The sequence below is a fragment of the Scylla paramamosain genome, unplaced genomic scaffold (assembly GCF_035594125.1).
Source record: "Scylla paramamosain isolate STU-SP2022 unplaced genomic scaffold, ASM3559412v1 Contig1, whole genome shotgun sequence".
Classification (NCBI taxonomy): domain Eukaryota; kingdom Metazoa; phylum Arthropoda; class Malacostraca; order Decapoda; family Portunidae; genus Scylla; species Scylla paramamosain.
In genome coordinates, this window is record NW_026973666.1 from 2,815,886 (window position 1) to 2,839,971 (window position 24,086).

The 24,086-nt window shown below is 41.2% G+C and overlaps 2 protein-coding genes and 1 long non-coding RNA gene across 4 annotated transcripts; 1 reads left to right on the forward strand and 2 right to left on the reverse strand.

Annotated features, from left to right (window-relative positions):
- Positions 1–653: 653 nt before the first annotated feature.
- Positions 654–9,140, forward strand: LOC135095772 (ras-responsive element-binding protein 1-like). 2 transcript variants are annotated; one of them, XM_063996871.1, is made up of 7 exons: positions 654–784; positions 1,752–1,842; positions 2,568–2,823; positions 3,057–3,394; positions 3,618–3,965; positions 4,310–4,390; positions 5,186–6,943. In XM_063996871.1, exons 2-7 carry the CDS (start codon positions 1,765–1,767, stop codon positions 5,588–5,590), a joined length of 1,506 nt encoding a protein of 501 aa, XP_063852941.1. In that variant the 5' UTR covers positions 654–784; positions 1,752–1,764; the 3' UTR covers positions 5,591–6,943. The 2 variants fall into 2 exon arrangements, with proteins under 2 accessions (XP_063852941.1, XP_063852942.1); XM_063996872.1 differs by lacking the exon at positions 5,186–6,943 and adding an exon at positions 8,208–9,140 and having other exon boundaries at positions 655–784.
- LOC135095778 (uncharacterized) lies at positions 7,091–13,702 on the reverse strand. The gene is made up of 3 exons (XR_010264489.1): positions 13,389–13,702; positions 13,007–13,051; positions 7,091–7,229 (listed from the first exon to the last, which is right to left on the reverse strand). It is a non-coding gene; the product is annotated as an uncharacterized LOC135095778 (long non-coding RNA).
- Positions 13,703–14,433: 731 nt separating this feature from the next.
- On the reverse strand, positions 14,434–24,079 carry LOC135095776 (novel acetylcholine receptor chaperone-like). Its single transcript, XM_063996876.1, has 4 exons — positions 21,878–24,079; positions 20,990–21,128; positions 19,615–19,721; positions 14,434–19,067 (listed from the first exon to the last, which is right to left on the reverse strand). Exons 1-4 carry the CDS (start codon positions 21,986–21,988, stop codon positions 18,879–18,881), a joined length of 546 nt encoding a protein of 181 aa, XP_063852946.1. The 5' UTR covers positions 21,989–24,079; the 3' UTR covers positions 14,434–18,878.
- Between the last annotated feature and the right edge of the window lie 7 nt (positions 24,080–24,086).

A 24,086-nucleotide genomic window follows, 5' to 3' on the forward strand; every position in this document is an offset into this window, starting at 1 on the left:
GTTATATATCTCATAACATATACAGCAAAGACAAGGAGGATAAAGAGAAAGAGAGACGAGATAACAACAATAATAACAAGGAAATGGAGGAAGAAGAGAGGACAGAACAAGAAAGGAAGAGGGAAAGACTGAGACAGAAAATCATCCTTATAATATTATCCCACAACACAACACGTATTACTCGCTTCTACACTCACCCATTTCCTTTGCCAGATGACCAACGCCTCTTCTGTCATCGGGTTCCTCTTTCAACTTTTTTTTTTTTTTTTTTCTCCATTTGATGATCTTGGTGCTGCAAGTGACTGGGTTGGAGATAAGGGCTTTTTTAGAATTGCAATTTCTGTAGGGGTAAAGAAACAAAAATAATGATAATGGTGGTAATAATGATAATGATGATGATAATAATAATAATAATAATAATACGACATTGAATAAGAAACAGACACCAGTAACACCAAAAATAAACAATACCACAATAAAATTAAATGGAAAACAGCACCTCACAAAAATCAAAACCTTAATATAAAAATCAAATAAACAACGAAAACCCACAAATAAAACAAAAAATAATAATAACAGTAAAAAAATAAAACAAACTATTAAACAATAGAACACAAACCAAAAATTAAATAAAAAAAAATTATATACGCTAGTAAACAACAACAACCAAAACAAAAAATTAGAGGCACCGTTGCAAAGAGTGACAGGATTAGTAATGGCGGCGCATTTCCCACAGTGCTCCTTGCCATCGATCTATCCCTTCCCCGCAGCCTTCACAGCACCGGTACAGTAATTCCAACCCACAATTCCCACCCGTCAGTGTCTTGGGGAGAGGTGGGCGGCGTGGGCGTGACGTGGCCGGCGGGCTTGTCAGGAAAAAAGGGTTAAATCAACATGGCCATTTTATTGTTGTGGTGATGTGGCTTCTTCCTCCTCCTCTTGTGGCCTTGTTAGTCGTCTGGGGGAGGGGTTCACTTTGCCGTTGGGTCAGGTCAGGTCAAGGCATGAGTTGCAAATTGTGGGTAAGGTAGGGTCAGGCTGAGAGGGATGGAACGACGTGGGTTTGGTTAGGTCAGGTCGAGAGATGAATGTGATATGGTCAGGTCAGGTCAAGAGATGAGAGGGAAATGGCTAGGTCATGTCAGGTCAAGAGATGAGTGGGGAATGATTAAGAAATATGGAGTAAGTCAGGTCAGGTCAAAAGATCAGTGAGATATAACGAGTGAGGTCAGGTCAGGCTTAGAGACGAGTGGGAAACTGGGTCAGGCTTTGTTCAGAGGTGTTGAAAAGAGAGACACTAACAATACACGCATTCCTCATTCACGGGTGTTTGTTACGACCCCTGGGATAACGAAGGGGTGCTGTGATAAACCTGTGAACTGACTGGACTAGACTTGTGGCACCTGTCATTACACCCCTTTGACAGTGAGGGCGGCCTGTGATTAACCTGTTAGTGGGAGAATAAACTACTGGTATCTGTCTGTCATTATACCCTTGACAATGAGGGAGTGATTAACTTGTACATTGAGTGGGGGAATAAACTGCTGGTATCTGTCTGTCATTGTATCCCTGTGACAATGAGGGATGCCTGTGATTAACCTGTACCTTGAGTGGAGGGGAATAAACTGCTGGTATCTGTCTGTCATTATACCCGTTACAATGAGGGATGCTTGTGATTAACTTGTACATTGACGGTGAAGTATTGGTGTCTGTCTGTTATTAAGTGTGTGTGTTTGTGTGTGTTCCTACAGGCGGTGTGAAGACATGGAAGGCATCCTGTCCCTCAAATGGAACAACCACCTGTCTGTCCTCTTCAGCACTCTCTCCTCCCTACACAAGAAGGTGAGTGGCCGCCCCCAGTCTCGCTCTCCTGCCTCACAACCACCACCACCTGGACCACTGCATCTTTACAATACCAACAAACAAATGGAGGGCATCTTATAATTTCCTGCCCCTAACGTTTACACTTTTGCCTACAGACCCAAATGCTTCCCTACACACACACACACACACACACACACACACACAGTCTTATTTATTTATTTATTTATCATTTTTTTTATGTTCAAGTTGTTTGTGATGAATGTTTGCAGTGTTTAAGTGTTTATTTTGAAAGGGTTATTATTATTATTGTGTTATTTCTTGTTCTTGTTCTTGTTAGTCTTTCTTGTTTAAGTTGTTTGTGGTTAATGAACAGATTGTCACAGCAGTAAAAGGCTTGATATTTTCTTCTTTCATATTCAAGTTTGTAATGCATCTCGCCACCCCTGTCCCCCTTGTCCTCCCAAAAGGCTTAATATTTTCCTATTCTTTCACATTTAGGTTTATAATGCATCTCAGCCTCTTACCCCCAAAAGGCTTGTTTCCTGTTCTTTCACATTCATCTTTGTAATGCATCTCACTCCCGTCCCCCTTGTCGCTCCAAAAGACCTAATATTTTCTTGTTCTTTCACATTCAAGTTTCTAATGCATCTCACCTTACTCCGTCCCCTCAAATGAGCTAATATTTTCTTGTTCTCTCACAGTTAAGTAATGCAACTCACCCTGCCCTGTCTGCCTCCCCTCAGGACCTGTACAGTGACGTGACGCTGGCGTGCGGCGGACAGTTCTTCCCGGTGCACAAGCTGGTGCTGTCGGCGTGCAGCGAGTTCTTTGAGGAGCTGTTCAAGCAGACGCCATGCAGCCACCCAGTAGTAATCCTCAAGGACATCCAGGTTGGGGATTTGGAGGCATTGCTCAGCTACATGTACCTGGGGGAGGCCAACGTGGCTCAGAGCGACCTGGCGCGACTCATCAAGGCTGCCGAGTGTCTGTGCATCAAGGGTGAGTGGTGGTGGTGGTGGTGGTTGTTGGGTAAGGCTGAGAAGTAGTAGTAGTAGTATAGTAACACATGATAGTGAAGATGAGTATTTCCCACCTACCTACCTAAACCCACACACACACACACACACACACACACACACACACACATAGATGATTTGAAATAAGAGGAAGAACACACATCTTAAATATAACAAAGCTAACAAAGCTAACTACCACCACCACCACCACCACAGGCTTGGCAGTGCCGGACGAGGGCGGCCCGAGTGGTTCTGGCAGTTCTGGGGGTTCAAGTGGCTCCAGCAGCAGCAGCAGCAGCGGGAAGAGGCCTCACCCTAACCCATCCGAGGACACACACCACGCCAAACGCAGGAAAAATGACATATCCAACACCACTACTGCCTCCACCACCACCACCACCACCACTGCATCCGCCACCTCGTCGCGGCCAGACAGTGCGGAGGGGAGGGAAGGGCACAGCCAGGCGGAGACAGCACACCCCCCCCACCTTAGCCCAGATGATGGGGATGGTGGGGGGGTAATGATGTCAGAAGCTACACAGAATCTTGCTGAGGTGAGCCACTGTCCTGTTTTTTTTTATTCTATTGGTCACTTGTCTATTTTTTTTTTTATATTTTTTTTCTTTGATTATAGTGGAGAATGGTAACTTTTAAGGATACTATGTTAAAATTTACTCCTGCTGGTTAGATGGTGATACAGGAACACTTACTTAAAATAACCTAATTTAACAAAACAAAACCCAAGCTAACTGCCTCTCCCCACCCTCTGCTGACAAGGTGGTGATAGAGGAGCACCCAATCGTGAAGGAGGAGGTGACAGAGCCCAAGTGTGACCCTGAGGTGGAGGCAATCATGGCGAGGGGGGCCAGGACATCGGCAGACAGTGAGGACATGGACGACGACGACGACTCGATCACACAGGTCGGCGCGTCGCTGAACTTCACGGCCGAACTTAATTCAGACGAGGGGCCGGATGGTGGGGGGAGTGATGGCGGTGGTGGTGTGGGTGGTGTTGGTCTGTACGAGCATCACCTAGCCACTGCTGCCACCACTGCCACGCATCCCGTCAGTGGTGTGTTGCAGGATCTAATGGTGCCTGGTATTGCTGGTCCTTCGGTGCCCACGGTGAGTGTGTGTGTGTGTGTGTGTGTGTGTGTGTGTGTGTGTGTGTGTGTGTGTGTGTGTGTGTGTGTGTGTGTGTGTTTTGGTTTAGTTTGTCTCTGTCTGTCTGCCTGTCTTGTGGTCAATTTGTCAGGGATTTTTTGTCTGTTTTTTCATGTTTATGGTGAGTTCATTGTCTGTCTGTCTTTATCTATGTATCTCTCTATCTATCTATCTATCTATCTTTCCTACAAGTGCCACCACTAATGTCACCACTGCTGCCATGAATACTACTGACAACTAAGCCTGTCCATCACCACCACCACCACCACCACCACCACCACAGTAACAGAGCATCTCCCTCACAGGACATAGGTGGCTGGGACTCCATGGCGGGCTTCCCTCTTGAGGCACTGCACTCCGAGGACTCGAGGTCATCGCAGACACTGGTGAGTACCCACAGGAAGGAGGAGGAGGAGGAGGAGATGGAAGCATTTAGTTTCTTTCATTATGTGAGTTGTAGTAATGGTAATGTTTTGTGGTATTATTTTAAAAGGGGGAGGAATGTAAGCATTTTGACTCTGAGTAGCACAAGAGGACAAAGAGTGGTAGGAAATGCGTTCTCTTTCATTGGTAGTAAGAATGGTGGTGGTGGTGGTGGTGGTGGTGGTGGTGTCTTGTCTCTCATATCGTAAAACACTCAAGCGTTTCTGTCAGTCAGTCGTTCTAGTACATTACGAGTGCGAGGAAGTCTTGTGTATTTGCCACCCCAGTGATGTGAGGGGGTGGTCCTGGCCTGGCTGAGTGGCACGGTGACGGTGGTACACAGAGGACTGAAAGGAGGTAGCGCAGAGAGAGGTGATTCACGAGTGAGGAGGTAGTGTAGCTTGGCCTGCCTTGTTGCCGCTGTACAGAGAAAGAAGGTTGTGGCAGAGAGCCGGCTGTTTCATTAGTGCAGGTGTGAGCTGACTGCCTAGCCCACCCTACCCTAGCCTGCCTTGTTGCCGCTGTACACAGAATTGAAAAACGGTTCTAGCGAGAGCCATGTAGTGTTTTGAGAGAAGGGGGTATGTTTGTATGGATATGAGTGAGGTGAGTGCCTAGCCTTGCCTGCATTGTGTGTGTGTGTGTGTGATGGCCTGGATTGGTGGGTGTGGCTGTGTGTGGGGAGGCAGGTGTTGGCCTGGCTGGCCCTCTCAGCCTCCTGGCGCTGCAGGAGTGTGACGGTGTGTTGCCTGTTCTAGGGAGGGCGTGGCAGTGGCGGTGGCGGTGGCGGCAGCGGCGGCTATGGGCGGGAGGCTTGTGCAGGGAGTGGAGGCAGGCTGGCGGCGGCGTCAGCAGCGGTGGTGGTGGCGGCAGAGGGCGGCAGCCACCCGTGCCTGCTGTGCCAGAAGCGGTTCAGCAGCCGGCAGGACCTGCGGCGCCATGTGCGCACCCACACTGGGGAGCGGCCCTACCAGTGCCCGCTGTGCCCCCACCGTGCGGCACTCAAGGGTAACATCAAGAAGCACATTGCCGCCGTGCACCGCCATGCACCTCCTGCCGTTGCCGCCGCCGCACCCTCCGGCTCAGACTCCTTCCAGGCGTCACCCTCACGTGATCTAGAGATTCTTGACAGCTGCTCCTTGGCGCCCCATGGCTCGTACTGACTCCAGGGTGCTGATAGGCTCACTGTGCTGTGAGGGAGTCTGTGTGTCTGTCTGCATCTGTGTGTGTGTGTGTGTGTGTGTGTGTGTGTGTGTGTGTGTGTGTGTGTGTAGTGTGGCATGCCAGTGTGATGAGCCAAAACCAATCAAATACTAGTGCCAGTCTAAGCCAACCAGTCCGTCTGATGCCGTCGTTAAGTCGTTCGCTCATGTGTCCAAACTGTGGTGTGGCGATTTGTTCCTGTCGTGACGTGAGGGTGAAGGACGAGTTATTGTGCATCACTCCTCTCACTGTCAGGAGTGGTGAGGCAGTGGAGAGCCAGGCCGCAGCACACTAGTGACTGCGGCACCGTGCACTGACAGGGAGGCAGCGGCGCACTGGCTTGCATTGTTCTGTTGCGAACCGTTGCGTGTGAGTGACTGGCAACACCGGGCGGGAAGATGCAGATCTGTATTGAGTGTTTCTTTAAATATTTTGACCCTGACCGATTAATGGCTGAAGGAGACAACCAGCCAGCGTGTGAAGGCTGTGACAAATGAAGGACTCCTGCATCTCTTGCCAAGCCACACTCTCAGAACAATGCCGAGGAACCACCAGTCAGTTGCGTGCTGCCACCCTTAGTTATTTACACTGTTTCTCCTGCCCTGCCTCACTGGTGTCATGTGATAGGCTGCAGTGACCATTAAAAGACACTGAGGGGCTCCTGGGGGCAGACGTGAGAGGGGGGGTGATGCAGGAGTGACCGTTGCAGTGATATTGATGTTGATAATGTAAAGATGCCTCCACCCTCAGTTGAGTGGGGCACATTGTTATCATTCCTTACTGATGTGATGAGAGAGAGAGAGAGAGAGAGAGAGAGAGAGAGAGAGAGAGAGAGAGAGAGAGAGAGAGAGAGAGAGAGAGAGAGAGAGAGAGAGAGAGAGAGAGTACAGGTGTGGTGTTTCTTATGCTTGCTTGTCTGTCTGTGTGTGTGTGTGTGTGTGTGTGTGTGTGTGTGTGTGTGTGTGTGTGTGTGTGTGTGTGTGTGTGTGTGTGTGTGTGTGTGTGTGTGTGTGTGTGTGTGTGTGTGTGTGTGTGTGTGTGTGTGTGTGTGCTTGTTGACTGACTGCTGAGAGATTATAGTGTGTGTGTGTGTGTGTGTGTGTGTGTTTAATGTGACATACACACACAAACACACGTACACAGATAAACAGTGTGTCATATTTATCCCTCCAGTGTATTACAGGTAGACAGAATACATTTATAAGTACAGACTATACAGGAAAAGACTATATGTGATAAAACGTGTGTGTGTGTGTGTGTGTGTGTTCAGGGAGAGGAGACAGGGAGAGGAGGAAGTAAACAAGTTGACTGTTCATGTTTGTTTCATTCCATGTCACAGAGAGAGAGAGAGAGAGAGAGAGAGAGAGAGAGAGAGAGAGAGAGAGAGAGAGAGAGAGAGAGAGAGAGAGAGAGAGAGAGAGAGATTGTTTGAGTAGGTGCTGTGAGGGCAGGGAGGGTGTGGGCCGGTAACTCTGCCTGTAAAATGTTAGTAGCCGGCTCGTCTCTCTTGTAAGTGGCGGTGTTGGTGCCTCCTTGGAACAGTGCCAGTAACGGTGCATTTTGGCAGAGAGAATTTGTCCCTGAACAGCCTTGCCAACACTGGAAAGCAAAAGCAGTGTTGTCAAGAGTTGTGGTGCTTGTATCACAATTGCCGTGATCCTTAAAGATGAAACGTTCTTAATATATTTCATCATTGTTAAAGAAGTTGACGTATTCAAGGCAGTCTTCACATGAGAGACACATAGACAAATACTTAACCCTTTCACTGACATACCAAGTAATCAGCAGAGGGTTCAAGACATTTATCCTTCAATTTTTGACTACCACTTTGGATCCTATTCGGGGACTGGCATCTCAGTGGACTTTTTTTTTTTTTTCATTGGATTTTTGTTGACCTTGGCTGGTGTCCTTCCTACATAAAAAAAAAAAAAAAAAAAAAAAAAAAGGCAGCAGAAGCAATGTGTAAAGTCTTTATGAGCATCTACAAGAAAGTTTGCAATGAGAAAGAAAACATTTTGCAACTTATTCCCAGTGCAGAGATTGGAAGTGACAGAAAGAAAGAGAGACAGAGATTATTAGAAGGACCTATGAACAGTGCCAATAGCTAACAATGCCAGTAACACTCACACTAGCAGTTTCAGTCATAGGAGCCAAAGAAACAATGCCAACAACACTCACAGTAGCAGTTTCAGTCATAGGAGCCACAGACACAATGCCAACAATATCCACAGTAGTAGTTTCAGTAGCAGTAGACTTAATAACAGTGCCAGTAACTCGGTAGCAGTAGACTTAATAACAGTGCCAGTAACTCGGTAGCAGTAGACTTAATAACAGTGCCAGTAACTCGGTAGCAGTAGACTTAATACCAGTGCCAGTAACAGCCACATTAACAGCTTCAGTAGCAATATCACTAATAACAACACAGCAACACTCATATACTTCACTACAACTAACCTAACAAAATCAAACATCCCAACACCCACAGTGGGCCAAATAACGATGCACCAACACACACAATACACTTCAACACCGAACCTAACCTAGCACCTCAAGTACCCAAGTCCATCCCTTCTACAGGAGTACCTAGGCCCGGGAAGTGGTGGTGGATCCACTTCGGTCGTCGAGGAGGCGGCGGCGGCGGCAGCGGTGACTCTATCCTGCCCTTATTGCCAGCGGACCTTCACCTACCGCAGCGACCTGAACCGGCACATCCGATCGCACACCGGGGAGAAACCATACACCTGCCGTCACTGTGATTACCGGGCCACGCAGAAGTCGCACCTTAACGAACACATCAAGAGGCGTCACCAGCACCTCAGTTAGCGACACGCCCCCCCCTCCACACCACATAGCCTCTGGGGTATCCTCTAAAGGGTGTGGGACGGGGGGATCGGCCGCTGTTAAGGGTTGGATGGGTTTTGTATGGAGTGTGTGTGTGTGTGTGTGTGTGTGTGTGTGTGTGTGTGTGTGTGTGTGAGTGGGTGTGTGAGGGTAGGGTGAAGAAAGGTGTGTGCAAAGTGGAGGTAAATGAAAGGAAGGAAAGGAAATAAGGACAGAAGAATGAGAGGATAAAAAGAAATATAGAGGGAAAATATTAAAATGAAAGAAAATACAGAAGAAAGAGAAATAAAGAAAAAATGGGAGAGTGAAAGTTGAAGAAAGAAGGTAAAGAAATAAAGAGAGGAAGAATTGAAAGGAAACAAAATAAAGAAGGAAAAAAGAAATGGAGGAGAGAAGAAATAAGTAAAATAAAATAAATAAAGGAAGAAAAAAAGAATGAGAAAATAAACAGGATACAAACATGATTCATTTAAACAGAACAAAACAAAGAAAGAAACAAATACAAAAAATACAAAGATACATGTAAACTGAGAATAAAGAAAGGAAAAGAAAAATAGATACACACATAAAGAATAACGAAAGAAAAGAACGAAGAATGAGAGAGAGAGAGAGAGAGAGAGAGAGAGAGAGAGAGAGAGAGAGAGAGAGAGAGAGAGAGAGAGAGAGAGAGAGAGAGAGAGAGAGAGAATAACAATATAACAATTTTTATATATATATATATCTTGCTAATTATCTCTCAATTCATGTATGTATGTATGTATGTATGCATGAATAATTTGCAAGGATGACCAAAATATTACAAAATAATCGTGTTGCAGTAGTACAGACAGGGAAGTAGAACAAAGTAGTAGTAATAGTAGTAGTAGTAGTAGTAATAGTAGTAGTAGTAGTAGTAGTAGTAGTAGTAGTAGTAGTAGTGTAGTTGTGATGGTTGGGCCACATCACACTACCATCTCAGGAACAGAAATTGATCTACACTCATGTACATATTTGCATCAGGGACTTGGTGTGTCTGTCTGTCCGTCTGTCTGTTGGTCTATTTGTCAGCCTGTCAGTAGGTCTGTGTATATTTGTCGAGTTTCTGCATGTTTTAATTTTGCTGTTTCTTTTTTGTCTGATCTCTCTCTCTCTCTCTCTCTCTCTCTCTCTCTCTCTCTCTCTCTCTCTCTCTCTCTCTCTCTCTCTCTCTCTGGCTTTCTGCATTTATAGTTTGCTAAATATTTCAGCTGTTCTCTAATTGACTGAGTGACTGGCTAGCTACACGTGATTTTGCTTCTCTCACCACTCTTCTGTCCACCTCCCTAATGCAAGAGTTAACTAGTATTTTCAGTCTTTCATTCTTTCTCTGGTAACCTCTGGAACTCCCTGCCTGCTTTCTCTCACCACTATTCTGTCCACCTCCCTAATGCAGGAGTTAACCAGTATTCTCAGTCTTTCATCCTTTTCTCTGGTAAACTTGTGAACTCCCTGCCTGCTTCTGTGTTTCCTCCTTCCTGTGACTTGAACTCTTTCAGGAGGGAGGCTTCAACACACTTATCCTACAATTTTAGATGATAATTTTGACCTTTATGGACTAGTGTCTCAGTGGGACTTCTTTTAATCCTTTTTGTTGCCCTTGACTGGTGCCCCTCTTACAGAAGAAAAAATAGCTTGGAGACTGACTGACTGACTGACTTAATGAGCAACTGACTGACTTAATGACTGACTTAATGACCAACTGACTGACTTAATGACTGACTAACTGACTGACTTAATGAGCAACTGACTGACTTAATGACTGACTTAATGAGCAACTGACTGACTTAATGACTGACCAACTGACTGACGTAATGACCAACTGAATGACTTAATGACTGACTTAATGACCAACTGACTGACGTAATGACTGACTGACTGAATGGTTGACTGACTAATTGACTGGCTGACTGCAAATATACCTATGCATTTTCATAAATTTTTCTTAATATCATCTGAATCTACTACTACTATTACACTTACTATATGATTATTATTATTATTATTATTATTATTATTATTATTATTATTATTATTATTATTGTTGTTGTTGTTATTTTCATGATCATTGTTATTATTAATATATACTTGATTTTATTATATTTTCTCAAGTGACACACACACACACACACACACACACACACACACACACACACACACACACACACACACACACACACACACACACACACACACACACACACACACAAGATACAATGCCTATTCTTGCCGTTTGAGAGAGAGAGAGAGAGAGAGAGAGAGAGAGAGAGAGAGAGAGAGAGAGAGGCTTGACAACTGAGGTGGCTTGTGTTTGCATTGTAAATAATCAGGCATATATTTGGGAACCTTAATTTTGTATGTATTGTTTTAAGGTGAAAGGTTGGAATATTATTATTACTATTATTATTATTGCTGTTGATCATTTGCCGTTATTATTTATTTATTATTTTATATAACTATTTTTTTCATGAATAAACCAAAATGAGAAAGTCTGTGTTGTGTTTCCTTGTGTGTGTGTGTGTGTGTGAAGGAGAGAGAGAGAGAGAGAGAGAGAGAGAGAGAGAGAGAGAGAGAGAGAGAGAGAGAGAGAGAGAGAGAGAGAGAGAGAGAGAGAGAGAATTGCTAATATCTCTAACAAAATAATAATAATAGTAATAACAATAGCACAGTAATAGTTACTATATTTTTAATCACTTATATATCTTATCTATCTATCTAATTTCCTTTTTATATATTTATTTCTTTGTCTATCCTATCAATTAACCTATTTCTTTTTTATCTATCTATCTATCTATCCATCTCTGTCTATCAATTAATCTATTTCTTTATTTATATATATATATATATATATATATATATATATATATATATATATATATATATATATATATATATATATATATATATATATATATATATATATCCCCTAAACACATCCAGACACACTCCAACAGCCCCTAAACACAGCAAATACACTGAAAGCACTGTCACGGAAGACAAATACTACAAAGACAGACAGGGCAGTAGGAAAAATTAACCTAAATATTGTTTTCTTAGCATTTTCCTGTTTTATCACCTCCTCTATTCCTTCTCCCTTCATCTTCCTTCTCTATTTTTCTTATTTTCTTACTCATTCTACTCTTATCTACACGTCTGAGTTTAGAAACACGTGGAAACAGCAGGAAAACACTGCAAAGTACGATAAATATTACCGAGGAGACAGCGGAGCCGATCAAGGTCCCGGGTCCATGATGGCGGCAGTGACGTCACGGCTATTTTACGTACCGTAACGGATTTCATTTTGAAATTGACCCCTCGAAAAAATGGAGCTAGGCTCGAATGCCTTATATATTCTGACTTGACAAATACTTTAACTAATATTCACAATATTATAACAGCTCCAGCTTGAGTAGTGTTTAAAAAATATCCAAATGAATTATGAAAAAATGTTGAAATATTCGGCACCATTTAAATCATTGAAAAGTCCACAACATTTGAATTTTCGGGAACGTAAAAAATTTAAAAAAATCTGAACTATCATCTTACACCATCAAAAGTTACCTGGAACAAGAAGTAAACAAATAAAACCGAAATTGTGTAAAAAACAAGTGTTGGAACCTAAACACGATTAAAAACCACTGAAAAGTCCACCCATTTTGACTCAACAACAAGATAAAACACTTTAAAACACGAACTATTTTTTCAAGCAATGAAAAATTAGTTACAAGCTGAAATAGAGAGACAATAACATAAAAAGTGTTGTAATAACAACTTTTAACAGGACCATAAAACATTTTTAAAGTCCAATTATTTCTCTCAACAGGAACGAAAAAACACTTTAAAAATCATAAGCGATTTTTAGAAACACAAAAGACGTAATTAGAGCGTGAAATAAAAAAACAAGTTTGTCAAAATACTGCCAAAAAAAACTCCCCACATTTTCGTCAAGCAACACAAAATTGAACACAACTCAACACAAGCAACGAAAACACTTCTAAAGCAAATAATTATTTTTATAAACCATAAAAACATGCTATACCACCAGAATAAAGAAGTTAAGAAAATTACCAAAAAAATACTGGAACCAACAGGTTGGCACAGGTTGAAACAGGTAGCCAGCCGTCATGACGGCCCTTGGCAGTGGAGAGAACGGCCGCTATTTTGCCTGTTATTCTCCCATCGTAACTAAATGAGGCAATGGCGGATATATCTAGCTAGCGGATATGAAAGCCTAGTCATGTGGCTCCACTTTGTGACGTGTTAGGCTTACAATAAATAAGAGATGAAGCAGATAAAAGCTCACAATAAGGACGCCCTACCTCTATCTGTTTGTTTACATAGATCTCCCTTCAATATTTAGCTAAATTTTCAGACTCAGATGCGAGGAAACCCTAAATAAATAATAAATAACCTCAAAAACACCCAAATAACGAATAAACTGACAGGAAGCAGGGAGGGAGGAGTGTGGTACGGTGAGGGCGGTAAGGCTGACAGGAGGAGGAGGCCAACACTGTACTCACCTTAAGTAGCTGTGTCTCTCTGGTGCTGCTTGATGAAGGAAGAACCTGCCGGGAATATGCAAACACTGATCACTATTAGGAGAGTGTGTGGCAAGAATGACCAGTGCTGACTAAAACAATGTAACACCAATCCCTGCCTCCCCACAGTGGCCGCTCGTGACTGTTACTGATGGGGGGGCTGTCTCACATTCAGACAAATAAAATCTTAAATGCTTTTATTGTTATTGTAAAAAATTCTATTTTATACGATGTTTCTGTGATTTTACACCATCTATGATAATCAAGATTGAGCACAAGCCATCACTGATCAATAATATTTTAAAATCATCCCTGACAAATTGAAAAACACGATCGAAAATAAGACCGACGCAAGAACACTCACCCAGCCACAACAACGGCCGACACAAGACTGTGCTAGATGCAGTCCACACTCGCCATTCCGCCAGGGAAGCCTCCCCCCCATTTCTCCCCGCTTTCCTATCATTAAATAGTAAATAATTTCCGTATTTCCTCATTGTTTTGCAGTATTTTTTTTTGTCATATAAACATATGAGAATTGGTGTTTTCATGTGAATGATAGTCAAACATAAATAAATTAACATTATTTTCGTGAATCCTAGAAATCCACTGGGGGGGGCTGCAGTCTCGCAGTCCCTATTGACGAGCCGCCACTGCCTCCCCAGCGTCACCACCACCACCACCCCTGCCCTCACAGCACTATTCCTTAGCCCGCGAGTGATGCTTCAGTACGGGTTACAGTGGCGTCAGTATTTATTTTAGGCTCGTATTTTCTTCGTATTTTTTTCGTATTTTTTAAGTGCTTCGTTCAAAGGCCACGTAGATAATTGGTTAGTTTTTTTTTTTTTCTGTTGGCGAGAAAGCGTTTGTTAAATTATCACTACAATCGTGAAAACCCTTTAAAATCCAATTATCTTCAGGTGGAGCCTATTAAACTATAGAATAATGAAAATACTTGAATATCCTGATGGCTTCCAGTAAAGCCTATTAAACTACCACTGTAATTGTCAAAACATCCTTCAAAATTACATTATAATAACAAAGGCAAACCTGAAACCTCCAACATCTTCCACCAGCGCTTAAACTGTCACTGGAATCATGAAAACACCCTTAAAAAACCCAATTATTACATATTTAGGTGAAAAAAAAATTACACAGTACAGACCTAGGAAACACGTGTGTCCTCCCTCTCCACGCACTGGTGATGCACTGAGGAAGCGAAGGAAAACGACCAAAGACTCAGAAAGCGATTCAAATGGTCTCGAAACTGCTTTACTCGCTGAAAGTACGAAGAGAGAGAGAGAGAGAGAGAGAGAGAGAGAGAGAGAGAGAGAGAGAGAGAGAGAGATCGTGTACTTTTACTATACCTATCATTCTTAATCAACGGAAAGGTAAATAAGAAAGTCAGGTATTAATGTAAACTGTTGTTGTTGTTGTTTATAACGTTCACTGCGTCAACAGACAATGGTAATATAATGAACAAGATGAGAATGATAGTGGGCAGAATTATATTAGGCTCGTTACTGCTTACCTTAAATCACTACACCTTAATAATAATAATAATAATAATAATAATAATAATAATAATAATAATAATAATAATAATAATAATAATAATAATAATAATAATAATAATAATTTTCAGCTATGGGAAATAGAGCAGCTGTAAAGAAATAATAATAATAATAAATATATAAATAAATAAACAGCACACTATATATACTGGCACTATCTCATATAAATAAATAAATAAATAAATAAACCAACAATGAAAAAAAAGGAAGTGAAAGATTAGAAAAGAAAATAGATAAAAAAGCAAATACACCACTGATAATAACACTAATAATAACAACAACAATAATAATAACGCACAAACATTACATACACACAAATCCTAAAAGAAAAACAAATCTACTTTTTTCCCCGCATAAAACTTCCGGTAAAAATACATAATAGTATATATATATATATATAGATTTATACATATTTTTTTACTTTCTCTCTTAAATCACATCCACACAAATCAATAGGCATGTTTTTGTAAGGCAGAGAAATGATTGTAACCCAACATGGCTGCCTATCTTCGTGGTTCCAATATGCACGGCGTCCTTTTCTGCAGATTTTTGAGAATACGCAAATAAAAGATAATAATAAAATAATAAAATAAAATAAAATAATAAATAATAAAAGAAAAAAAAAAGCTTATAGTACAAATGAGTTTCCAAAAATGTTTATGGAAAAGAAAATAATGTTGATATTTTTTTGGCAAACTGATGGTAAAATAAATAAATAAATAAATAAATAAATAAATAATTATAGCAGAAGATATACGTAAACTTATATATATTATTATCATTTTTTATATACATGCAAAACAAAACAAATAGATAAAATAAAATATCAAACCGAATTCCCAAAGTTCGTAAATCAAATCACAAGAAACAAAACGAAACAAAACAAAATGAACTGGAATAAAATGAAGTCCGTACCACGTCTATGGATCAAATGAAAACCCAAACACGTTAACAAGTCAAATCAAATCCCAACAAAGTTTCGCGCTACAGAAAGTGACGCCGCTTGTTAACAGTCTGCCGCCACAAGCCAATACAACCAGACAGGATGCAAAACAATACAACTCTAGCCTATAACCTTGCTACCTAAAAAGTCTATACAGAACAATATTAGTAATACATATTTTGTTCATTTGTCTTCACGCAACACCCTTTTTACACATCGTTCAGGGAGTTTTGTATTCATAGATTGTTTTGGTTTTCAGTACGTAACACACTTAGGTAGTATACAGGGAAATAAGTGGTGGTTTAATACGGGTTTGGTTCGTGTACTTGGAAATTATTGATAGAAAGATGAAAATAAATAAATAAATAAATAAACAAATAATAATAATACTCAAATGAAAACAAGATGAACAATAACAATAATGATAATAATAACAATAAAAGAAAAGATAACAAGAACAACAATAAATGAGCAGCAAATAGACAAAATGAATAAATAAATAAATAAATAAATAAATAAATAAAATAAATAAATAAAAAAACGAGCCTAAAAAAAAAAAAAAAAAAAAATCTGTAATAAAAATCCCCTAATATTACAAAGTCCTTAGCCTGAGGTAACGAAGAGGTTACCTGTGTGGCGGTGACTGGCGCAGCTCACCTGGTCTGGCAGCGTTCTGGTTACAAAATGGTCTCTTACAAAAGGTCGTGTGCCGCCGTGCCTAAAATATTATTACCCTTCAGTCTTACCGTTAAATCTACAGCTATCATTAGTATTATTCGTTTTCTTGTGTGCATAATTCACTCGTTTCTGAATTTCGATTTTGTATTTGTTTCTTTGTTTCCTGTTTTTTTTTTTTTCATTTTTTCCCTTTTATCTCTTCTTTCTTTTGCTGTGATCATTAAATTTTCTTGTGTGCATATTTCAATCTTATATTTATTTTCTTGTTTCATGTTCATTTTTTTTTCTTTTATTTATTCACTCGTTTAATTTTCTTCTAGTTTCAATATTCAGATCTTATTTACGAGATGCAATAGCGTTTATCTGTGTTTTCTTGTTTCCTGTCCAAAGATTTATTTATTTTTCTTCAGTTTATTACTATCTTTGTTGTTCGTTCTTTTATTCACTCGTCTATTTTTATTCTCTTCTCGTTTCAATGTTTATATATTATTTACATATTTGCATTAGTGTTGATCTATTCATGTTTTTTTTTTTTTTCCTGTTCAAATCTATTTTTTTTTTATTTAAATCTATTTATTCGTTGTTTTATTTTCCTCCTTTCTTTCACTCTCCTTTCTCTTCTTTCCTTAGCTTTTCTTATTTGCTCAATTTATTATTTTCTTTAAATCTTTTCTTTTCACAAATTTTCTTACTTCCTTTCTTTCATTGTTTATTCTCACAAACAAGACAGAAGAAGAAAAAGGAAAAAAAAAAAAAACTGAAAAGGCAAGAGAAAAAAAAAGAAATATCGGAGAAAAAAATTAAGCAAAGCAAAGAAAAAAAGAAATAAGACAAAGAGAAGAGACAAAAAAAAAAAAAAAAACAGGAATAAAAAAAATGGAAAAAAAAAAAATTCCAGGGATAACTCTCACAAACATAGTGGCAAAGAAAACGGGACACCACACCTACACGCACACATACACGCACACACACACATACACACACCAATGCAGCGCTGGTAAGGTTGGGCAAGGTTAGGTTAGGTTTGTTGGAGTAAGGTCAGGTCAAAAAAGGTTAAGATTAGGTTAGGTTAGGAAAGGTTTGGTTAGATTGGGATAGGTTAGGTTAGATTAGATTAGGTTAGGTTACGTTAGGTTAGGTTAGGTTAGGTTACGTTACGTTAGGATAGGTTAGGTTAGGTTAGGTTAGGTTATGTTATGATAGGTTAGGTTAGGTTATGTTATGATAGGTTAGGTTAGGTTAGGTTACGTTACGTTAGGATAGGTTAGGTTAGGTTAGATTACGTTAGGTTATGTTATGATAGGTTAGGTTAGGTTATGTTATGATAGGTTAGGTTAGGTTAGGTTAGGTTAGGTTAGATTAAGTGAGGTTAGGATAGGTTAGATTAGGTTAGGTTAGGTGAGGTTGCAGTAGGTTAGGGTTAGGTTAGGTGAGGTTAGGTTAGGTTAGGTGAGGTTAGGTTAGGTGAGGTTAGGTTAGGTTACGTTAGGTTAGGTTAGGTTAGGTTAGGTTAGGTTAGGTGAGGTTAGGTTAGGTGAGGTTAGGTTAGGTTAGGTTAGGTTAGGTTAAGTGAGGTTGCAGTGGGTTAGGGCAGGGACTCGTTAAGGACAGGTAGTTATGTACAGCACCAGGGGTTTGTTAATTAGGCACACCTGAAGTAATCCAGGTGTGTGTCCTGCTCCACGCACACCTAAACACACACACACGCACACACAGACACACACATGTACACACAGGGTGAACAGTTTTATGTATACTTTTTGGCATCAATTTATCTTACATGTTAGTGAAGGAAGAAAGGAAAGAGGAGAGGCTCATGATGGAGGGGTGATGGTGATGGTGGTGATGGTGGTTATGATGGTGGTAATAATAATGATGATAATGATGATGATGATGATAATAGTAGTTATAATAATAGTAATAATAGTAATAGTAATCATTATAATAACAGCTATAGTGGTGATAGTAACAGTAGTGTAGTAGTAGAGTAACAATAACAATAATAATAATAATAATAATAATAATAATAATAATAATAATAATAATAATAATAATAATAATAATAATAATAATAATAATAATTGGAAGAAGGAAAACTGAGGAAGAAGAAGAAGAAGAAGAAGAAGAAGAAGAAGAAGAAAAGAAGAAGAAGAAGAAGAAGAAGAAGAAGAAGAAGAAGAAGAAGAAGAATCAGTGAAAAATGAGCTAGATAATATTAAGAAAAAAAAAAAGTAAAATAAATAAAAAATGATAATAAATAGATTAATTAATCAATAAGAATAAATAAATGAATAAATAAAATGAATAAACACCATATAAAACACTGAAAAAATACGTGATTTGAAAAAGATCAATAAAAACAACGAAGACAAGAAAAGAAAGACAAAGAAGACAACACACACACACACACACACACACACACACACACACACACACACACACACACACACACACACACACACACAGACACACACTCTCACACTCACACTCACACAAACACACACACACACAAACACACGTAAAAAAACACACACACCTCACTACTCTACACATTACAATCCTCACACACACAAACACACACACTCACACTCACACACACACACACACACACACACACACACACACACACACACATCTCACCACCACCATCACCACCACACTAGACATCCTTCTTGCTCTTGCTGTGGTGGTGCGTGGGGGGGGCGGGAGTGGGCGTGGAGGGGGCGGGGGAGGCAGCGGTTCCCTCCTTGTCAGTGGGTGGCTTCTTGGCGGCCAGTCGGTCAGCCTTCTCCTTGCGGTGGATCTGGTACTCCACGATGAGGCGGCAGGTGAGCATGAAGAAGAACACCTGGGGATGGGAGGGAGTCAATGATGGGGCAGGGCAGGGCAGGGGAGGAGAGGGAGTGGGGGGGTTCCACTCTCACTGCTCTTCTAGACAGGGTGGAGTCAAGTATTGTGTCTTATGAACCCCTTCCTTCTAGCCGTGTTCAGCCTGTCTCTCTTTAACTGTGTTCAGTCTCTGTCTTACTGCTGCAGTGTTGCATCTCTTGCTGTCTTCTACTGCTATTTTCATGCTAACTGCTCTTCTGATCTTGTTAACAGCATGTCTCCCCTCCTCCTATAGCCTCGCTGCACAACACTGTCTACCTCCTCTCACCTCCATTCTGTCCACCTTTCTAATGCAAGAGTTCACCAGTATTCTCAGTCTTTCATCCCTTTCTCTGGTAAACTCCTGAACTCCCTGCCTGCTTCTGTATTTCCTCCTTCCTGTGACTTGAACTCTTTCAGGAGGGAGGCCTCAAGCCACTTATCAAATTTATGATAACCCTTTTGACTACATACACACACACACACACACACACACACACACACACACACACACACACACAACATACCAGGGAGGGCGCCAGTCTCTCGAACTTGTCTCCCACCATCCAGTGATTGTATGTGGCAAACAGCATCATGAGGGCCAGGATGAGGTTGGCGAACTGCTTCACCCGCTCTGTAAGACAAGGCAGAGGTGAGACAGGCTTGGCGGAACAGATGAGGCTGAGTTACCTGAAATATAGAACAGAGAGAAGGAGAAATGGGGGACAGAGGTACATGACTAGCCAATGACTGTACTCTGGTGGACAGTGAACAGACACACAGACACACAGACACACAGACTGCAAAACAAACAGAAACAAAGCAACAGAAAACAAAAAGAGAGAAACAAAACACAATAAAGTAAACGAAAACAAAAGCAAAGATGAACAGAGAACAAACAAACAAAGCTACAGACGGCGAGGGGAAGCAATACAAACGAGCAGGAGAGAGGAAACATTCTTATCTATTTTCTATCAAGTTATTCTTTACCTTGTGGAATTTCAATGCTGGTGCCTAACACTCAACATTCCCAAGACTGTCACACGACACTGGACCATGAGAGGTGTGGGACAGACACGAGGAACAGACAGGAGGCATAACAGGTGTGCTACAGACAGGAGGAACAGACAGGAGGCATAACAGGTGTGCTACAGACATGAGGAACAGACAGGAGGCATTACAGGTGTGCTACAGACAGGAGAAACAGACAGGAGGCATAACAGGTGTGCTACAGACAGGAGGAACAGACAGGAGGCATAACAGGTGTGCTACAGACAGGAGAAACAGACAGGAGGCATAACAGGTGTGCTACAGACAGGAGGAACAGACAGGAGGCATAACAGGTGTGCTACAGACAGGAGGAACAGACAGGAGGCATTACAGGTGTGCTACAGACAGGAGGAACAGACAGGAGGCATTACAGGTGTGCTACAGACAGGAGGAACAGACAGGAGGCATAACAGGTGTGCTACAGACAGGAGGAACAGACAGGAGGCATAACAGGTGTGCTACAGACAGGAGGAACAGACAGGAGGCATTACAGGTGTGCTACAGACAGGAGGAACAGACAGGAGGCATTACAGGTGTGCTACAGACAGGAGGAACAGACAGGAGGCATTACAGGTGTGCTACAGACAGGAGGAACAGACAGGAGACACAGACAGATGGCATTACAGGCGTGCTAGAGATGAAGCACAGACAAGAAGCATAACAGCTGTGACAGAGACAGGAGGAGACAGGAGACACGAAGAGGAGGGACAGACAAGGGGACAGACAAGGGGACAGACAGTAGACAGACAAGAGACACAGACAGGAGGCGTAACACAGTTGCAATACAGACAGAAGACACACACGTGGCATTACAGGTGTGCTAAGGAGGTGAGGCACAGACAGGTGACTCACTGGAGGGTATGAAGGTGAGACACACGCCACACAGCACCTCCAGGCCGCCCACGCTCCGTCTGTACCACTTGGAGGGCACCTTGAACTCCAGCGTCTGTGCCAGAGGGAACACTTTGCTGTACCGCGCGAACTCCTTCCTCTGCAATGGTTGGGGAGTATCAGAGAGAGAGAGAGAGAGAGAGAGAGAGAGAGAGAGAGAGAGAGAGAGAGAGAGAGAGAGAGAGAGAGAGAGAGAGAGAGAGAGAGAGAGAGAGATAAACAGAAATTTAGACACAAACACATCTAATGAAAAATGAAAACACACACACACACACACACACACACACACACACACACAAGAAAAACACACCCAAAATACTTTCATTATACAAACCTAGAATGGCTATCGTACACCAGCTGCTAAATTATTGTACTTCCTTTTTTAGTTAAATTTTTAGCTTCTTGAATAAATAAATAAATAAATGGGGTAGGATAAATACTCTCTCTCTCTCTCTCTCTCTCTCTCTCTCTCTCTCTCTCTCTCTCTCTCTCTCTCTCTCGTTGTTTACATAGATATATTAATAGCCACGGAAGATTGAGAGAGAGAGAGAGAGAGAGAGAGAGAGAGAGAGAGAGAGAGAGAGAGAGAGAGAGAGAGAGAGAGAGAGAGAGAGAGAGAGAGAGACTAACCAAACACACACACACACACACACACACACACACACACATGGACCAAAATACAATAGCACCCAGAGAGAGAGAGAGAGAGAGAGAGAGAGAGAGAGAGAGAGAGAGAGAGAGAGAGAGAGAGAGAGAGAGAGAGAGAATGAACCAAGCAGACACGCTCTCACACACACACACACACACACACCGTCTCCTCCCGCCCCTCCCTCGTGGCCCGGGCCTCACCAGCTCTTTATGCAGTTCCTTGCTAATCTTGGGCGTGAGTTTTGTGGTGCCGACGAAGATGAAGAAGATTCCCAGGAGGACAGAGAGAGACTTGAGCACGATTGAGGCCATGACGCTGACACCAACTTTCGCTATGTCCTCCTCCACCCTCGTCCCCTCTTCTACTGCCTCATATCTCCCCTTCTTCCCTCTTTCTCTCCCTATTCATCCTCTCATCTGTTCCTTTCCGGATTATAATTTCGTGTTTTGGTGGTATCGATCTGCCCCCCTGTGTTTTTTTGGCTTGTTTTCCTATTTTTTGGTGATTTTATTTTGATTTTATTGGTGTTTTCTTTGGCAAATGCGCGCGCAATCTGTTCGTTTCATTCTGATCTTGGCTTCAGTCTCGCGTTTTGTTTGTTTACCGTTCTCGTTTTTTATAACTCTTCAATTTTGTTATATATATGATTTTGAAATATGAATTTAATGGTTCTGTGTTTTTATCATTGTTATTATTTTGTATTTTGCATTTCATGTGTTGTTTACATGCGCACGCATTGTGTCCGAATCTCTTCACTTTTGACTTTGGCCGATCAAGTGGCGAGAATAAGTTTTATAATCAACCTCCATACATTCTAGGATACACTATAAAATTTACTGAAATTATGAAAAAAATCTATGAGGAAAATGACCTGTATTAATATAGTTGAGAGTAAGCCTAGGACAGTTTTACTAGTACTGTCAACATGGCGCCGAACACATTTCCATCAATGCTAAATATCGATTTTTAGCCTCCCGCGGGGTCAACAAACTTTAATCTCCCTTAATCCCGGTACGGATCAATCAATAATGGTCCCTTTGACTTGTATGGGTGGCAGGAATGGGTGGGAGGCACTAGAGATGGGAGTGGTGGTCAGCGAGATTATATTGTGTAGAAAAAATGTATTTACCAAGGAACACGAGTTGAATAAATGCATGTGTTTATCAGTAAATCTATTAATCTATTCGTCTATATATCTACTTGTTCTTGTACTTGCTATTTATTCCTCTGTTTCATTATCTACCTGTCATAGTTCTTTCTTACCTGTGTTCTGCCTCTAATTACATCACTAAAGAACGAAACATTTAATTAATAATCACGTACTCTTAATGAATTATTCCCCTTCCTCTCCAGTCAATGGTAAATAACAATAATAAATAGTTACTTTATTTTATCAATGTCCTTTTCTTATTTACATTTCATTTCTCTCCTGCATGTTTCTCAAGGTGACCATCTCTTAAACTCTAGAATCCGTAGGACCATTAACCTCTTTATCTCTTCCCTCTCTCCAGTCTCTCACACCCAAGCTACGTACATCAACACAAAAACCTTATCTCTCTATCTCTTCCCTTCTGTCGTCTCTCACACCCAAGCTACGACCATCACAAAAAAATCTTATCTCTCTATCTCTTCCCTCTCTCGTCTCACACCCAAGCTACGAACATCACAATAAAAAAACCTTATCTCTCCATCTCTCCCTTCTCTCGTCTCTTCAGTCTGTCAAGCCCTAGGAATATATAAAAGAAATACAGGGAAGAGGTTGAAGTTACGAAGAAAGAGAGGCTTTGGGAGTTAACGAAGACGGTAAGGGAAAGTTAAGATTACGAAATATTTGAGTTCGAGGAAGAAAAGAGGGAGATTGGGAGTCAAAAGGAGAGGAAGTTGTATGGACTCTGGTGGTACGAGGAAGGAGGAAGGAGAGGGAAGGTGATGTTAAGATGAAGGAGAGAAGAGGACGGAGTTAAGAGGAGGGAAAGTCAGAAGTGTGGTGACTGGAACTGAGGAGGAAGGAGCTTAATTGAAGGAGGAAAGAAGAAAGGAGGAAAAAGGGAAGATGGAGTTAAAATGAAGGAGGGAAGAAAAAGAAAGAGGGAAAAGGGGAAGATGAATTTAAAATGAAGGAGGGAGAAAGAAGAAAGGAGGAAAAGGGAAGATGGAGTTAAAATGAAGGAGAGAGGAGAAAGAAAGAGGGAAAAGGGAAGATGTTTTTTAAAATGAAGGAGGGAGATGGAAGAAAGGAGAAGGGAAGATGGGGTTAAAATGACGTAAGTAGGAGAAAGAAAGGAGAAAGAGAAAAAGACTAAATTCAAAATAAAGGAGAAATGATTGAGAAATAAATAATAAAATGAAATAAATAAATAAATAAATAACAACAGGCAAACCTTAACTTCACAATGAGAGAGAGAGAGA

Coding starts and splice junctions, on each gene's coding strand:
- LOC135095776 (XM_063996876.1), bottom strand. CDS start 21,988: ATGGCCTCAATCGTGCTCAAGTCTCTCTCTGTCCTCCTGGGAATCTTC. Junction 21,129..21,877: donor AGGAACTGCATAAAGAGCTG/GTGAGGCCCGGG, acceptor CAACCATTGCAG/AGGAAGGAGTTCGCGCGGTA. Junction 19,722..20,989: donor TCTCACCTTCATACCCTCCA/GTGAGTCACCTG, acceptor CTTGTCTTACAG/AGCGGGTGAAGCAGTTCGCC.
- LOC135095772 (XM_063996871.1), top strand. CDS start 1,765: ATGGAAGGCATCCTGTCCCTCAAATGGAACAACCACCTGTCTGTCCTC. Junction 1,843..2,567: donor TCTCCTCCCTACACAAGAAG/GTGAGTGGCCGC, acceptor GCCTCCCCTCAG/GACCTGTACAGTGACGTGAC. Junction 2,824..3,056: donor CGAGTGTCTGTGCATCAAGG/GTGAGTGGTGGT, acceptor CCACCACCACAG/GCTTGGCAGTGCCGGACGAG.